This window comes from Pecten maximus, unplaced genomic scaffold (assembly GCF_902652985.1).
Source record: "Pecten maximus unplaced genomic scaffold, xPecMax1.1, whole genome shotgun sequence".
NCBI classification, from domain to species: Eukaryota; Metazoa; Mollusca; class Bivalvia; order Pectinida; family Pectinidae; genus Pecten; species Pecten maximus.
In genome coordinates, this window is record NW_022979523.1 from 381,489 (window position 1) to 400,515 (window position 19,027).

General features: G+C 39.5%; 1 protein-coding gene across 1 annotated transcript in view; it reads right to left on the minus strand.

Annotated features, from left to right (window-relative positions):
- Positions 1-2,848: 2,848 nt before the first annotated feature.
- LOC117318799 (receptor-type tyrosine-protein phosphatase kappa-like) overlaps positions 2,849-19,027 on the minus strand; it is a 30,426-nt gene continuing 14,247 nt past the window's right edge. The window contains exons 9-14 of the mRNA XM_033873754.1: positions 6,930-7,003; positions 5,728-5,853; positions 4,979-5,095; positions 4,508-4,665; positions 4,221-4,356; positions 2,849-3,863 (exon numbers count right to left, since the gene is read on the minus strand). Of these exons, the coding sequence (XP_033729645.1) occupies positions 3,795-3,863; positions 4,221-4,356; positions 4,508-4,665; positions 4,979-5,095; positions 5,728-5,853; positions 6,930-7,003 (680 nt within the window). The 3' untranslated portion in view covers positions 2,849-3,794. The remainder of the gene's footprint in view (positions 3,864-4,220; positions 4,357-4,507; positions 4,666-4,978; positions 5,096-5,727; positions 5,854-6,929; positions 7,004-19,027) is intronic.

The following is a 19,027-nucleotide window of genomic DNA, read 5'->3' on the forward strand; positions in this document are numbered from 1 at the left end:
TGTAAAATGCTAATGCTATATGTCATTGTGTACTTTATCAGAATGTTAAATAGTTAGAGGTATCTTCAAATGATTATGCACACTGTTGTCATTTATCCGTTTTTTCGAAAATCAATTGGGTCCTATTCGACATGACCTAGTTTTGTAATTACGCCGTCATTACGTCAGAACAAAACATTGTCAATTTAAAACGCACACAAAAAGCACATCGTTTTATTTAGGCCACTACAAAAGTTACTACATTATCCAAAAACTATCATACTTATGGAATATGGTCTTGTTTATCATGCACATTGTTGTCATTTATCCGTATTTTCGAAAATTGAAGATTCCCGCCGATCTTCCCTGTGGTGTACTTGACTTCCATACTCAAAATACAAACACTTTGACAGCAAATTGTGATATATTTCATATTGATGACACTTCTGCACTTTGATATTAATAAAATTAAAGCACATCATTGGATCTTGGTGATGATTTCAAATAGAAATTATCGATGATTATGTGTCTGGTTTTCAAGTTTTCTCCAATATGGCGTCAGGAGAAGACTGAACCGAGCGACCGCAAAGGATTGTGGGAAGGTCAGGGGCCACCACGTAGACATAAGGGCAAATAGAGAGCTGCCAATCTCTCTATATATGTCTCTGGTCAACGAGAATATATGAAGGCTTTGTAGTACATATGAACTACGTCACCTTGTAGATTACCTTGATGAGTCTGAAAGTCCTTCGTCCTATGTAACAGTGATGAGACTTTAGGAGGCAAGATAACCTAAAAAAAACACTACCGGTACAGTGCTTTACATATGAAAACCATTGAAACGGACTGGAACTAACAACAAAAGTGTCGTGCGACTTGAGGAAAAGACTGTGTCATAACACGGTTACGCAGGATAAATAAACTTCGAGTTAAAGAGAAAAACGATAACTCATCAATTAAGTAGGATATATAAATTTTTGTGTGTAATGTGTTATAGAATCGAGTGAGTTGGAGTTACATTATTGTGTATATTCTTATGTCACCTATTTCATATATTTTTTTTATAATTATTTATGTTTTCTTCTTTCTCTAGTCAGGAAGTTTATAACTATCTACATGTACATAATATAGACAGCCATCTCCTAATTTCAGTTTATATATTACTCGTAAGTACTTATTTTCAGATGAAGCTGTATTAAATATGAAGAACAGGACCATGATCACACCTTTTCTTAACAATATATTCCTCGTCGCCATTTCTGATTTTAATGACGACTCCGCACTAACAAGGAAGTAACATGGAAATTGTTAAAGGATTAAGATCAAATAGAGGTTTGGACAAGATGCATTTTGCTATGACTATACAAACATGTCTGAAACAGCGATTTAACACAACACCTACATGTATGTGAACCTAATAATACCCTGTAATACAAGCTTACAGCGGGTACACGTCTGTTTCCAGTAGGTTTGCTTTAAAAAATGTTTATCTTGCACTCTAGATAGTCAATATCATTACTTGATATTTACCTTGCTCTTCAAGTCTGGTGATTTGACAATGATTGATATCCCTGCTTTAAATTTAAAACGCTACTGTTATTATGAAACGTACTAAATTACAAAACGAATATTATAGTAACATTATAATATATAATATCTAACTGTATATAGTGATATTAATTAGCGTTTAAATTGTACCATTATAATACCCATTATATAACTGTCGGAGATCACATTTGAGATAGGGCATGTTTGTTACAATACTTTAATTCCCCCCCCCCCCCCCCCCCCCCCCCCCCCCATACATACTTTGAAAATTTCTTATAATAAAGTGAGGCAGCTCCTTATAAAGTAGTCTGATATATCTAAAAGGAAGAAATATGTTTTAATATTCCATGTTTGCCTATATGTCGTTCGTTAACAAAATTAAGGTAATGTACCTTTAAGTGTTTTATTGTCATTGTAATGATCGTAATGACAACAATTGTTCTGCCATTTAAATATTTTTTTATTCCTTTTTTCGTCTATCGTATATTACTAACCTACTTATTTTCAACTTTCAAACAAAATCACATTTCTCGCGCAATATCAATTTTAAAAGAGAATTTTACACGTTGTACACTGTACAAATTATTTGAATATATTAAATAAAACGGAGTTTTGTGAGGGAATATTGTAGATAAGTTTACTGATATTCTAACAGCCTATTCCGTGTACTAGTATACTTAGTTACCAGAATTTCATATTACAACAGGTCTGCAGACCTGTACAGGATGAAGGATGAATGAGAGGAATCTAATCAGTTGTCGACAAAAAAACCCAACAAAAAACAAGCAAATTACACTAAATCGTACAAGAGGACATATTCAAACCCAGCAACCGACATATCTTGAAGCAAGTTATAATTTTGGGGAGTATAAATATTTATTTGAATGTTTTGAATTGTATGGATTAAATTTGATTAATACACACTTCGATTTTGAAGTAGTTTTGTCTGAAGTAACTATATATTAAAAGCTTCTATTACATAACATCATTACATAGAAGCTATACCCGGTACTATTAATATTTTCTCATATGATATACATGTGTCAGTGTCACTAGATACAGAACTCAAATATAAAATAACGTGTATTTGCTGTTTGTTTTAGTTGACTATTCAGTTCATATGATCTGTGATCACTCGTGCGTCGTCCATCAACTTTTACTTTCGATCCTATTTATACAGCGAATGACAAGCAACATATATTGATATATATTACAATGTTTTCAATAAACCATGAAAGTGCATAGATGATGAGCTGCCGGTATCCTTATTGCAGGAAATGCACGTCGAAATTTGAATAAAGGAACAGACAATAAAAACATAAAGAAATATAAATTTTATTAATTGTAATTTACAAGTTAACAAGAGATCCATGGCCTGAACAGTTACCTACATATTTCAGTTAGCTCTAACCATCAGGTCGAGGGATCAATCAGGGTCAAAATGTGTATACTTCGGGATATTTTGGCGTCGTAGAGTGGTTTAGTATTGGTGTATCAAATTTTGGCGTTTACCATCATGTGTGTTAAATTTTGACACTTACCTGTATTTATGTAATTGATATAATTGTTCATTAAGCTACGAAAGTCTTGTATTTCGTCTCACCTGGTTGCACAGGAAAACAGTCGTCGCTTTGTGAACAAGTTAATCAATTGATCGAGACGCGGGATATTGTTCCGATGATCGTTTTCGTGAGATTTTGGTGTGTTTTATTTTGGCTCATTCACCCCAGGCGCTGTTTACTACGGATTCCGCCTTTTCACTTCATTGTTAAAACTTAATACAGCTGTAACATATCGCTGTTTACTACGGAAACAATTCTAGAGTATGATTCTTCGGTAAACTAATAAAGCGAAAGCAATATATTTAAGAACTTTCCTTAAACTATTTTTAAAATACATGTTTTCCAGTACACGGCGATGGTATCCATGTATTCATTAATCAGTTCATGTATACGTCGGCGGTATCCAAGTACTCATTAATCAGTTCATGTACACGTCAGTGGTATCCAGGTACCCATTAATCAGTTCATGTACACATTAGTGGTTTCCAGGTACTCATTTATCAGTCAATGTACACATCCGTGGTATCCAGGTACTCATTAATCAGTTCATGTACACGTCGGTGGTATCCCGGTACTCATTAATCAGTTCATGTACACATTAGTGGTTTCCATGTACTCATTTATCAGTCAATGTACACATCCGTGGTATCCAGGTACTCATTAATGAGTTCGTGTACATGTCAGTGGTATCCAGGTACTCATTAATCAGTTAATGTACACGTCGGTGGTATCCAGATAGTCTTTGATCACGTTGTAGCAGTATTGGTACTTTTCCTGAATTTGAAATAATTTCATACTAATCGAAAATGCATAGGATACACACAGTACGACCATTATAATCGCATAAGAAAATGATGGGAAAGGGAAATTACTCTTCCAGACCAGCTAAGCTAAGGCTGGAAAATACAAAATAAGAAAATATTCCGCGTCATCCAGTCAAGAACAAATGTTGATTATATGCCTCAATTGAGAAAACCACCAAGAAAGCATAGGGGAGGATGGAGTCTCCCGGTAAGATAAGACTCTTATACTCAGTTTGATAGAAATATTAAACAGGAAGCCGATTCCAAATGCAATCAGGACCGCCATGAAAGTATTTTTCTTGGAGTAGTGGTATGTCAATATACGTACAAAATTAATCACAAATGCTGGACGTCGCATAAGCAGCTGACGTGAAATCTGAAAGATATCTACTTCTTCGTCACTCTTCATTTGGTCTCTTGCATTACTGATACAACAGAACAGCCCACTCTGAGAATAGCCATCACTGAAACATCAAAAGAGCATGAATGATATTAGCACAGACTCAAAAGCTTAATGCCTGTCCTCCATATCCTCAACAACCGTCAATATCAAGTAGTATTTAATAACGTCTAACAAAAGTATATTATAGATAAATATGAAGGTAAACTACATACCGACACATGACTATTGTTGTCTTGGTATCGTCCGATTTGCGTCTGCTGTCAATAAGTTCCAGTAGGTGAAGCAACATGGACGAATCCTTGGGGACTGATGATTCTCTACCCCATCCAGTCACATGGAACACTTTAACAGTGGTATTGAAGCTATTTTCCTGAAAGGAGGCAATTCCATTTAGGAAAGATATCTTATTTGCATGCAATGAATAATTGATATAACGAAAGATTGCAGACTGCGATATCATATGTATGGGGATTTTCAACTGGGGAGGGGGAGGGGGCACAACATGTTGTTAAAAAGTAAAAGTGTCTTTTCCGCAGGCTCTGCCTTTTCAGACTCCTTCATATCAGAAAAGTAAACATATTCATTTATCAGTATTTAAGACAGTAGATGTTAAGCCAGAATCTTTAGATCAGAATTCAACATGACACATCAAAACTTCAGATACTACAAAACATCCATCTTACCGCGTTTCCTATTGCGATTTCTAGCAAATCGACATTTGCTATTGTTGAAGACTTTCCTTTGTGTTCCAACGTAAAATCCCCGATGGATTTGTTTTCACCTTCCCCTGGAAGCCAGTCCTAAGATAGGTAGAATGGAATATATTCCGATATCGTCATGTATCAATATGTGTCAGGCAATACAAGACTTTTTAATAACTATTTTACAGTGTTCATTTCTTTAAACAGATGCCAGACAATATTTGTTTTTGTTTCATCACAACGAAAATGGAGTATGGCAGGCCCATCTCATAAAACCATGTGTTGCTCCACTGTGACGTCACGAACAAATAATGTCACAGGCTGTAACGTTGATGTAATCAAGGAAAGTCTTTACCGTCTATATCGAAATACACATGTCGTAATGAAAACTGATTTTGACGGTATTCAATAATTTGTCAGGTCTATGCATTCATGTGACAAATAGAATCTTGAGTCTATGTCAGTATAATAAATTAGCCCCATATTAATTTTATATTTAAAAGGTACTTTGTAAGAATATATATGTTTCTAGTTGTAATTTTGAAACGTTCAAATGAAATGGTTGCTAATTCAATATGGAATTACGTAATGTTAATGATAAACCACTGCCACTAGCCTGCAGTTTGAAATTATTCTATGATACCAATATGAACAGATGAAAATACAGTTTTTCAAATAAACTGCACCTCGAGCTTATTCGTTGCGTTACAATTGTATGGCAATACACTTACAATGTCGTCCGGCTCGATGATGACAATTGTTTGACAGCTGTGGTCCATTATCATCATCAAAAGATCCACTACGGTGTCTTCCAGAGGAGTCTGTGTGACGATGTACCCAGTTTTGGATGTATAGGACTAGGTCAAAAGAAAACGAAATAATTGTTATCATTTAAATGAAAGGTTGATTACATGTGGGAAACAATGTAGGAGTGATTACTAGGTATGTGTACTGGTTTCATGGAGTAATACTGTCAGACATTAAATGAAGTAATCATAGAGGTAGACCCAACATAAAATACTTCAGGACTTAAGTATGAAGGATATTAACGTTAAGATTGATTCTTTCACAACTTCTCTAAATAATCTCACAGCACATCTTTTTTCTTTGAATCATTTGGTTTGGTTTGGTTTTATTTGTTTAATGTCCTATCAACAGCTAAGGTCATTTTAGGACGGCCTGCCGTGCGTGCGAAATGCATGCGTGTGGTGAGTGCGTATGTGTTTTGGGAGGCTGTCGTATGTTTGTGTTAAGTCTCCTTGTGGTAGGCCGGATCTTTTGCCGATTTATAGTGCTACCTCACTGAAAGGTACACCCAGCAGGACACCCCACCCGGTCACATTATACTGACAACGGGCGATCCAGTCGTCCCACTCCCAAAATGCTGAGCGCTAAGTAGGAGGAGCAACTACAATTTTTAATGATTCTGGTATGTCTCGGCCAGGGGACAGAACACAAAGCCTTCCTGACAGGGGCGAACGCTCAACTAAAAGCCAAAAGTGAGGCAATGTCAAGAGAGACATTAGGAAGAAGAAAGTTGTTCAGAAAGAAGAGAAAAGATAAGATCCCAAATTTAGTCGCCTCTTACGATCATGCAATAGGGCAGCATGTGCAATTCTTACGCCCTACCTGCAGGGCATTTATTTGTATCACCATGGAAATTCGCTTATAGTTGCGTAATGCATATCTTCCGTCATATCATTGAATGGAAGGGAAAGGTGACCAAGTACGATATAATTAGTTAACACAATATATTTGATCTGAAATATCACCCGTAATCCGTTGAACTGCTCACCTATAAAATCTCTTTTTAACGATACAAGCAAGTTGTTTGCCATTCTGATTCATTTACAAGCCATACATAACACACACATACTAACCAATCCATTTCAACAAAGTGATACAAATGCTACATTATATACTTATTACTTACTGGCACTGACACGGCATTAATGTAGTCCGTTCTACCATCAGTATATGATCGTAGGTACGCCCTGAACTTGTCAACTGAACAGAACCAGAGGAAAACATCAATTACAATATTTCCCTTCCATTAACAATTTTTCTGATAATTCATATACAGTAAGGTAGTCGAATTATAATTATGCATGGTAGTCTATGACAGGTTGTGTAATCTAGAGTTGTTGTTTTTTATTTTAAAACAAAATGCAATCCATCACTACAATCGTTTAATGTTCGATAACATCGCAAAGATAAATTATTGTCCATTTCCATTGAAATTATCAGAAAAAGTATACTCTGTTTCACAAAACTCGTTTAAATTTGCTTCAGATTTAACGAAAAACACGAAACAAGGGCCCAATGGGCCCAAATCGCTCACCTGCAATGCAGTGATCTTTTCATATATGGATCCTGCAGTTATTTGAAAGCATGCTACAGGACCAATATAATGTCTCTCTGCACTTTGGCTTTTCACTAAAAGTAAATTTAAAGATTTAAGCATACTTGATCGACGTGACCTTGAATGTGAGTCATGGTCATTCATTTGAACAAACTTGGTAGCTCTTTACCGCAGCATGCTACAGACCCAATATCAACTCCCTGGGACTCTTGGTTATTGAGAAGAAGTTGTTTAAAGATTTTAGCCTTTTGACCCCTGTGACCTTGAATGAAAGTCAAGGTCATTCATTTGAACAAACTTGGTAGCCCTTCACCCCAGCATGCTACAGACCCAATATCAACTCCCTGGGACTCTTGGTTATTGAGAAGATGTTGTTTAAAGATTTTAGCCTTTTTGACCCCTGTGACCTTGAATGAAGGTCAAGGTCATTCATTTGAACAAAGTTGGTAGCCCTTCACCCCAGCATGCTACAGACCCAATATCAAGTCCCTGGGACTCTTGGTTATTGAGAAGAAGTTGTTTAAAGATTTTAGCCTTTTTGACCCCTGTGACCTTGAATGAAGGTCAAGGTCATTCAGTTGAACAACCTTGGTAGTTCTTTACCCCAGCATGCTACAGACCCAATATCAACTCCCTGGGACTCTAGGTTATTGAGAAGAAGTTGTTTAAAGATTTTAGCCTTTTTGACTCCTGTGACCTTGAATGAAAGTCAAGGTCATTCATTTGAACAAACTTGGTAGCCCTTTACCCCAGCATGCTACAGGCCAAATATTAGGTCTCTGGGACTGTTGGTTATCGAGAAAAAGTTGTTTAAAGATTTTAGCCTTTTTGACCCCTGTGACCTTGAATGAAGGTCAAGGCCATTCATTTGAACAAACTTGGTAGCCCTTCACCCCAGCATGCTACAGACCCAATATCAACTCCCTGGGACTCTTGGTTATTGAGAAGATGTTGTTTAAAGATTTTAGCCTTTTTGACCCCTGTGACCTTGAATGAAGGTCAAGGCCATTCATTTGAACAAAACTAGGTAGCCCTTCATCCCAGCATGCTGCAGACCCAATATCAACTCCCTGAGACTCTTGGTTATTGAGAAGAAGTCGTTTGAAGATTTTAGCCTTTTTGACCCCTGTGACCTTGAATGAAGGTCAAGGTCATTCATTTGAACAAACTTGGTAGCCCTTCACCCCAGCATGCTACAGACCCAATATCAACTCCCTGGGACTCTTTGTTATTGAGAAGAAGTTGTTTAAAGATTTTAGCCTTTTTGACCCCTGTGACCTTGAATGAAGGTCAAGGTCATTCAGTTGAACAACCTTGGTAGCCCTTAACCCCAGCATGCTACAGACCTAATATCAACTCCCTGGGACTCTTGGTTATTGAGAAGAAGTTGTTTAAAGATTTTAGCCTTTTTGACTCCTGTGACCTTGAATGAAAGTCAAGGTCATTCATTTGAACAAAATTGGTAGCCCTTTACCCCAGCATGCTACAGGCCAAATATTAGGTCTCTGGGACTGTTGGTTATCGAGAAAAAGTTGTTTAAAGATTTTAGCCTTTTTGACCCCTGTGACCTTGAATGAAGATCAAGGCCATTCATTTGAACAAACTAGGTAGCCCTTCATCCCAGCATGCTACAGACCCAATATCAACTCCCTGAGACTGTTGGTTATTGAGAAGAAGTCGTTTGAAGATTTTAGCCTTTTTGACCCCTGTGACCTTGAATGAAGGTCAAGGTCATTCATTTGAACAAACTTGGTAGCCCTTCACCCCAGCATGCTACAGACCCAATATCAACTCCCTGGGACTCTTGGTTATTGAGAAGAAGTTGTTTAAACATTTTAGCCTTTTTGACCCCTGTGACCTTGAATGAAGGTCAAGGTCATTCATTTGAACAAAATTTGTAGCCCTTTACCCCAGCATGCTACAGACCCAATATCAACTCCCTGGGGCTCTTGGTTATTGAGAAGAAGTCGTTTAAAGATTTTAGCCTTTTTGACTCCAGTGACCTTGACCTTCATTCAAGGTCATTCATTTGAACAAACTTGGGAGCCCTTCACCCCAGCATGCTACAGGCCAAATATTAGGTCTCTGGGACTCTTGGTTATTGAGAAGAAGTCGTTTAAAGATTTTAGCCTTTTTGACTCCTGTGACCTTGAATGAAGGTCAAGGTCATTCATTTGAACAAACTTGGTAGCCCTTTACCCAAGCATGCTACAGACCCAATATCAACTCCCTGGGACTCTTGGTTATTGAGAAGAAGTCGTTTAAAGATTTTAGCCTTTTTGACCCCTGTGACCTTGAATGAAAGTCAAGGTCATTCATTTGAACAAACTTGGTAGCCCTTCACCCCAGCATGCTACAGACTCACTCCCTGGGACTCTTGGTTATTGAAAAGAAGTCGTTTAAAGATTTTAGCCTTTTTGACTCCTGTGACCTTGAATGAAGGTCAAGGTCATTCATTTGAACAAAGTTGGTAGCCCTTCACCCCAGCATGCTACAGACCCAATATCAACTCCCTGGGACTCTTGGTTATTGAGAAGAAGTCGTTTAAAGATTTTAGCCTTTTTGACTCCTGTGACCTTGAATGAAGGTCAAGGTCATTCATTTGAACAAACTTGGTAGCCCTTCACCCCAGCATGCTACAGACCCAATATCAACTCCCTGGTTTTTTTGGCTATTTAGAAGAAGTCGTCTAATTTTTTTTAGCATATTTGACCCCTGTGACCTTGAATGAAAGTCAAGGTCATTCATTTGAACAAACTTGGTAGCCCTTCACCCCAGCATGCTACAGACCCAATATCAACTCCCTGGGACTCTTGGTTATTGAGAAGAAGTCGTTTAAAGATTTTAGCCTTTTTGACTCCTGTGACCTTGAATGAAGGTCAAGGTCATTCATTTGAACAAACTTGGTAGCCCTTCACCCCAGCATGCTACAGACCCAATATCAACTCCCTGGTTTTTTTGGCTATTTAGAAGAAGTCGTCTAATTTTTTTTAGCATATTTGACCCCTGTGACCTTGAATGAAGGTCAAGGTCATTCATTTGAACAAACTTGGTAGCCCTTCACCCCAGCATGCTACAGACCCAATATCAACTCCCTGGGACTCTTGGTTATTGAGAAGAAGTTGTTTAAAGATTTTAGCCTTTTTGACCCCTGTGACCTTGAATGAAGGTCAAGGTCATTCAGTTGAACAACCTTGGTAGCCCTTCACCCCAGCATGCTACAGACCCAATATCAACTCCCTGGGACTCTTGGTTATTGAGAAGAAGTTGTTTAAAGATTTTAGCCTTTTTGACTCCTGTGACCTTGAATGAAAGTCAAGGTCATTCATTTGAACAAACTTGGTAGCCCTTTACCCCAGCATGCTACAGGCCAAATATTAGGTCTCTGGGACTGTTGGTTATCGAGAAAAAGTTGTTTAAAGATTTTAGCCTTTTTGACCCCTGTGACCTTGAATGAAGGTCAAGGCCATTCATTTGAACAAACTAGGTAGCCCTTCATCCCAGCATGCTACAGACCCAATATCAACTCCCTGAGACTGTTGGTTATTGAGAAGAAGTCGTTTGAAGATTTTAGCCTTTTTGACCCCTGTGACCTTGAATGAAGGTCAAGGTCATTCATTTGAACAAACTTGGTAGCCCTTCACCCCAGCATGCTACAGACCCAATATCAACTCCCTGGGACTCTTGGTTATTGAGAAGAAGTTGTTTAAACATTTTAGCCTTTTTGACCCCTGTGACCTTGAATGAAGGTCAAGGTCATTCATTTGAACAAAATTGGTAGCCCTTTACCCCAGCATGCTACAGACCCAATATCAACTCCCTGGGACTCTTGGTTATTGAGAAGAAGTCGTTTAAAGATTTTAGCCTTTTTGACTCCAGTGACCTTGAATGAAAGTCAAGGTCATTCATTTGAACAAACTTGGGAGCCCTTCACCCCAGCATGCTACAGGCCAAATATTAGGTCTCTGGGACTCTTGGTTATTGAGAAGAAGTCGTTTAAAGATTTTAGCCTTTCTGATCTTGTGACCTTGAATGAAGGTCAAGGTCATTCATTTGAACAAACTTGGTAGCCCTTTACCCAAGCATGCTACAGACCCAATATCAACTCCCTGGGACTCTTGGTTATTGAGAAGAAGTCGTTTTAAGGTTTTAGCCTTTTTGACCCCTGTGACCTTGAATGAAAGTCAAGGTCATTCATTTGAACAAACTTGGTAGCCCTTCACCCCAGCATGCTACAGACCCAATATCAACTCCCTGGGACTCTTGGTTATTGAGAAGAAGTCGTTTGAAGATTTTAGCCTTTTTGACCCCTGTGACCTTGAATGAAGGTCAAGGTCATTCATTTGAACAAACTTGGTAGCCCTTCACCCCAGCATGCTACAGACCCAATATCAACTCCCTGGGACTCTTTGTTATTGAGAAGAAGTTGTTTAAAGATTTTAGCCTTTTTGACCCCTGTGACCTTGAATGAAGGTCAAGGTCATTCAGTTGAACAACCTTGGTAGCCCTTAACCCCAGCATGCTACAGACCTAATATCAACTCCCTGGGACTCTTGGTTATTGAGAAGAAGTTGTTTAAAGATTTTAGCCTTTTTGACTCCTGTGACCTTGAATGAAAGTCAAGGTCATTCATTTGAACAAAATTGGTAGCCCTTTACCCCAGCATGCTACAGGCCAAATATTAGGTCTCTGGGACTGTTGGTTATCGAGAAAAAGTTGTTTAAAGATTTTAGCCTTTTTGACCCCTGTGACCTTGAATGAAGATCAAGGCCATTCATTTGAACAAACTAGGTAGCCCTTCATCCCAGCATGCTACAGACCCAATATCAACTCCCTGAGACTGTTGGTTATTGAGAAGAAGTCGTTTGAAGATTTTAGCCTTTTTGACCCCTGTGACCTTGACTGAAGGTCAAGGTCATTCATTTGAACAAACTTGGTAGCCCTTCACCCCAGCATGCTACAGACCCAATATCAACTCCCTGGGACTCTTGGTTATTGAGAAGAAGTTGTTTAAACATTTTAGCCTTTTTGACCCCTGTGACCTTGAATGAAGGTCAAGGTCATTCATTTGAACAAACTTGGTAGCCCTTCACCCCAGCATGCTACAGACCCAATATCAACTCCCTGGGACTCTTGGTTATTGAGAAGAAGTTGTTTAAACATTTTAGCCTTTTTGACCCCTGTGACCTTGAATGAAGGTCAAGGTCATTCATTTGAACAAAATTGGTAGCCCTTTACCCCAGCATGCTACAGACCCAATATCAACTCCCTGGGGCTCTTGGTTATTGAGAAGAAGTCGTTTAAAGATTTTAGCCTTTTTGACTCCAGTGACCTTGAATGAAAGTCAAGGTCATTCATTTGAACAAACTTGGGAGCCCTTCACCCCAGCATGCTACAGGCCAAATATTAGGTCTCTGGGACTCTTGGTTATTGAGAAGAAGTCGTTTAAAGATTTTAGCCTTTCTGACTCCTGTGACCTTGAATGAAGGTCAAGGTCATTCATTTGAACAAACTTGGTAGCCCTTCACCCCAGCATGCTACAGACCCAATATCAACTCCCTGGGACTCTTGGTTATTGAGAAGAAGTCGTTTAAAGATTTTAGCCTTTTTGACCCCTGTGACCTTGAATGAAAGTCAAGGTCATTCATTTGAACAAACTTGGTAGCCCTTCACCCCAGCATGCTACAGACCCAATATCAACTCCCTGGGACTCTTGGTTATTGAAAAGAAGTCGTTTAAAGATTTTAGCCTTTTTGACTCCTGTGACCTTGAATGAAGGTCAAGGTCATTCATTTGAACAAAGTTGGTAGCCCTTCACCCCAGCATGCTACAGACCCAATATCAACTCCCTGGGACTCTTGGTTATTGAGAAGAAGTCGTTTAAAGATTTTAGCCTTTTTGACTCCTGTGACCTTGAATGAAGGTCAAGGTCATTCATTTGAACAAACTTGGTAGCCCTTCACCCCAGCATGCTACAGACCCAATATCAACTCCCTGGTTTTTTTGGCTATTTAGAAGAAGTCGTCTAATTTTTTTTAGCATATTTGACCCCTGTGACCTTGAATGAAAGTCAAGGTCATTCATTTGAACAAACTTGGTAGCCCTTCACCCCAGCATGCTACAGACCCAATATCAACTCCCTGGGACTCTTGGTTATTGAGAAGAAGTCGTTTAAAGATTTTAGCCTTTTTGACTCCTGTGACCTTGAATGAAGGTCAAGGTCATTCATTTGAACAAACTTGGTAGCCCTTTACCCCAGCATGCTACAGGCCAAATATTAGGTCTCTGGGACTGTTGGTTATCGAGAAAAAGTTGTTTAAAGATTTTAGCCTTTTTGACCCCTGTGACCTTGAATGAAGGTCAAGGCCATTCATTTGAACAAACTAGGTATCCCTTCATCCCAGCATGCTACAGACCCAATATCAACTCCCTGAGACTGTTGGTTATTGAGAAGAAGTCGTTTGAAGATTTTAGCCTTTTTGACCCCTGTGACCTTGAATGAAGGTCAAGGTCATTCATTTGAACAAACTTGGTAGCCCTTCACCCCAGCATGCTACAGACCCAATATCAACTCCCTGGGACTCTTGGTTATTGAGAAGAAGTTGTTTAAACATTTTAGCCTTTTTGACCCCTGTGACCTTGAATGAAGGTCAAGGTCATTCATTTGAACAAAATTGGTAGCCCTTTACCCCAGCATGCTACAGACCCAATATCAACTCCCTGGGACTCTTGGTTATTGAGAAGAAGTCGTTTAAAGATTTTAGCCTTTTTGACTCCAGTGACCTTGAATGAAAGTCAAGGTCATTCATTTGAACAAACTTGGGAGCCCTTCACCCCAGCATGCTACAGGCCAAATATTAGGTCTCTGGGACTCTTGGTTATTGAGAAGAAGTCGTTTAAAGATTTTAGCCTTTCTGATCTTGTGACCTTGAATGAAGGTCAAGGTCATTCATTTGAACAAACTTGGTAGCCCTTTACCCAAGCATGCTACAGACCCAATATCAACTCCCTGGGACTCTTGGTTATTGAGAAGAAGTCGTTTTAAGGTTTTAGCCTTTTTGACCCCTGTGACCTTGAATGAAAGTCAAGGTCATTCATTTGAACAAACTTGGTAGCCCTTCACCCCAGCATGCTACAGACCCAATATCAACTCCCTGGGACTCTTGGTTATTGAGAAGAAGTCGTTTGAAGATTTTAGCCTTTTTGACCCCTGTGACCTTGAATGAAGGTCAAGGTCATTCATTTGAACAAACTTGGTAGCCCTTCACCCCAGCATGCTACAGACCCAATATCAACTCCCTGGGACTCTTTGTTATTGAGAAGAAGTTGTTTAAAGATTTTAGCCTTTTTGACCCCTGTGACCTTGAATGAAGGTCAAGGTCATTCAGTTGAACAACCTTGGTAGCCCTTAACCCCAGCATGCTACAGACCTAATATCAACTCCCTGGGACTCTTGGTTATTGAGAAGAAGTTGTTTAAAGATTTTAGCCTTTTTGACTCCTGTGACCTTGAATGAAAGTCAAGGTCATTCATTTGAACAAAATTGGTAGCCCTTTACCCCAGCATGCTACAGGCCAAATATTAGGTCTCTGGGACTGTTGGTTATCGAGAAAAAGTTGTTTAAAGATTTTAGCCTTTTTGACCCCTGTGACCTTGAATGAAGATCAAGGCCATTCATTTGAACAAACTAGGTAGCCCTTCATCCCAGCATGCTACAGACCCAATATCAACTCCCTGAGACTGTTGGTTATTGAGAAGAAGTCGTTTGAAGATTTTAGCCTTTTTGACCCCTGTGACCTTGACTGAAGGTCAAGGTCATTCATTTGAACAAACTTGGTAGCCCTTCACCCCAGCATGCTACAGACCCAATATCAACTCCCTGGGACTCTTGGTTATTGAGAAGAAGTTGTTTAAACATTTTAGCCTTTTTGACCCCTGTGACCTTGAATGAAGGTCAAGGTCATTCATTTGAACAAAATTGGTAGCCCTTTACCCCAGCATGCTACAGACCCAATATCAACTCCCTGGGGCTCTTGGTTATTGAGAAGAAGTCGTTTAAAGATTTTAGCCTTTTTGACTCCAGTGACCTTGAATGAAAGTCAAGGTCATTCATTTGAACAAACTTGGGAGCCCTTCACCCCAGCATGCTACAGGCCAAATATTAGGTCTCTGGGACTCTTGGTTATTGAGAAGAAGTCGTTTAAAGATTTTAGCCTTTCTGACTCCTGTGACCTTGAATGAAGGTCAAGGTCATTCATTTGAACAAACTTGGTAGCCCTTTACCCAAGCATGCTACAGACCCAATATCAACTCCCTGGGACTCTTGGTTATTGAGAAGAAGTCGTTTAAAGATTTTAGCCTTTTTGACCCCTGTGACCTTGAATGAAAGTCAAGGTCATTCATTTGAACAAACTTGGTAGCCCTTCACCCCAGCATGCTACAGACCCAATATCAACTCCCTGGGACTCTTGGTTATTGAAAAGAAGTCGTTTAAAGATTTTAGCCTTTTTGACTCCTGTGACCTTGAATGAAGGTCAAGGTCATTCATTTGAACAAAGTTGGTAGCCCTTCACCCCAGCATGCTACAGACCCAATATCAAGTCCCTGGGACTCTTGGTTATTGAGAAGAAGTTGTTTAAATATTTTAGCCTTTTTGACTCCTGTGACCTTGAATGAAGGTCAAGGTCATTCATTTGAACAAACTTGGTAGCCCTTCACCCCAGCATGCTACAGACCCAATATCAACTCCCTGGTTTTTTTGGCTATTTAGAAGAAGTCGTCTAATTTTTTTTTAGCATATTTGACCCCTGTGACCTTGAATGAAAGTCAAGGTCATTCATTTGAACAAACTTGGTAGCCCTTCACCCCAGCATGCTACAGACCCAATATCAACTCCCTGGGACTCTTGGTTATTGAGAAGAAGACGTTTAAAGATTTTAGCCTTTTTGACTCCTGTGACCTTGAATGAAGGTCAAGGTCATTCATTTGAACAAACTTGGTAGCCCTTCACCCCAGCATGCTACAGACCCAATATCAAGTCCCTGGTTTTTTTGGCTATTTAGAAGAAGTCGTCTAATTTTTTTTTAGCATATTTGACCCCTGTGACCTTGAATGAAGGTCAAGGTCATTCATTTGAACAAACTTGGTAGCCCTTCACCCCAGCATGCTACAGACCCAATATCAACTCCCTGGGACTCTTGGTTATTGAGAAGAAGTTGTTTAAAGATTTTAGCCTTTTTGACCCCTGTGACCTTGAATGAAGGTCAAGGTCATTCAGTTGAACAACCTTGGTAGCCCTTTACCCCAGCATGCTACAGACCCAATATCAACTCCCTGGGACTCTTGGTTATTGAGAAGAAGTTGTTTAAAGATTTTAGCCTTTTTGACTCCTGTGACCTTGAATGAAAGTCAAGGTCATTCATTTGAACAAACTTGGTAGCCCTTTACCCCAGCATGCTACAGGCCAAATATTAGGTCTCTGGGACTGTTGGTTATCGAGAAAAAGTTGTTTAAAGATTTTAGCCTTTTTGACCCCTGTGACCTTGAATGAAGGTCAAGGCCATTCATTTGAACAAACTAGGTATCCCTTCATCCCAGCATGCTACAGACCCAATATCAACTCCCTGAGACTGTTGGTTATTGAGAAGAAGTCGTTTGAAGATTTTAGCCTTTTTGACCCCTGTGACCTTGAATGAAGGTCAAGGTCATTCATTTGAACAAACTTGGTAGCCCTTCACCCCAGCATGCTACAGACCCAATATCAACTCCCTGGGACTCTTGGTTATTGAGAAGAAGTTGTTTAAACATTTTAGCCTTTTTGACCCCTGTGACCTTGAATGAAGGTCAAGGTCATTCATTTGAACAAAATTGGTAGCCCTTTACCCCAGCATGCTACAGACCCAATATCAACTCCCTGGGGCTCTTGGTTATTGAGAAGAAGTCGTTTAAAGATTTTAGCCTTTTTGACTCCAGTGACCTTGAATGAAAGTCAAGGTCATTCATTTGAACAAACTTGGGAGCCCTTCACCCCAGCATGCTACAGGCCAAATATTAGGTCTCTGGGACTCTTGGTTATTGAGAAGAAGTCGTTTAAAGATTTTAGCCTTTCTGATCTTGTGACCTTGAATGAAGGTCAAGGTCATTCATTTGAACAAACTTGGTAGCCCTTTACCCAAGCATGCTACAGACCCAATATCAACTCCCTGGGACTCTTGGTTATTGAGAAGAAGTCGTTTTAAGGTTTTAGCCTTTTTGACCCCTGTGACCTTGAATGACAGTCAAGGTCATTCAGTTGAACAACCTTGGTAGCCCTTTACCCCAGCATGCTACAGACCCAATATCAACTCCCTGGGACTCTTGGTTATTGAGAAGAAGTTGTTTAAAGATTTTAGCCTTTTTGACTCCTGTGACCTTGAATGAAAGTCAAGGTCATTCATTTGAACAAACTTGGTAGCCCTTTACCCCAGCATGCTACAGGCCAAATATTAGGTCTCTGGGACTGTTGGTTATCGAGAAAAAGTTGTTTAAAGATTTTAGCCTTTTTGACCCCTGTGACCTTGAATGAAGGTCAAGGCCATTCATTTGAACAAACTAGGTATCCCTTCATCCCAGCATGCTACAGACCCAATATCAACTCCCTGAGACTGTTGGTTATTGAGAAGAAGTCGTTTGAAGATTTTAGCCTTTTTGACCCCTGTGACCTTGAATGAAGGTCAAGGTCATTCATTTGAACAAACTTGGTAGCCCTTCACCCCAGCATGCTACAGACCCAATATCAACTCCCTGGGACTCTTGGTTATTGAGAAGAAGTTGTTTAAACATTTTAGCCTTTTTGACCCCTGTGACCTTGAATGAAGGTCAAGGTCATTCATTTGAACAAAATTGGTAGCCCTTTACCCCAGCATGCTACAGACCCAATATCAACTCCCTGGGGCTCTTGGTTATTGAGAAGAAGTCGTTTAAAGATTTTAGCCTTTTTGACTCCAGTGACCTTGAATGAAAGTCAAGGTCATTCATTTGAACAAACTTGGGAGCCCTTCACCCCAGCATGCTACAGGCCAAATATTAGGTCTCTGGGACTCTTGGTTATTGAGAAGAAGTCGTTTAAAGATTTTAGCCTTTCTGATCTTGTGACCTTGAATGAAGGTCAAGGTCATTCATTTGAACAAACTTGGTAGCCCTTTACCCAAGCATGCTACAGACCCAATATCAACTCCCTGGGACTCTTGGTTATTGAGAAGAAGTCGTTTTAAGGTTTTAGCCTTTTTGACCCCTGTGACCTTGAATGAAAGTCAAGGTCATTCATTTGAACAAACTTGGTAGCCCTTCACCCCAGCATGCTACAGACCCAATATCAACTCCCTGGGACTCTTGGTTATTGAAAAGAAGTCGTTTAAAGATTTTAGCCTTTTTGACTCCTGTGACCTTGAATGAAGGTCAAGGTCATTCATTTGAACAAACTTGGTAGCCCTTTACCCCAGCATGCTACAGACCCAATATCAAGTCCCTGGGACTCTTGGTTAATTGAGAAGAAGTTGTTTAAATATTTTAGCCTTTTTGACTCCTGTGACCTTGAATGAAGGTCAAGGTCATTCATTTGAACAAACTTGGTAGCCCTTCACCCCAGCATGCTACAGACCCAATATCAAGTCCCTGGTTTTTTTTGGCTA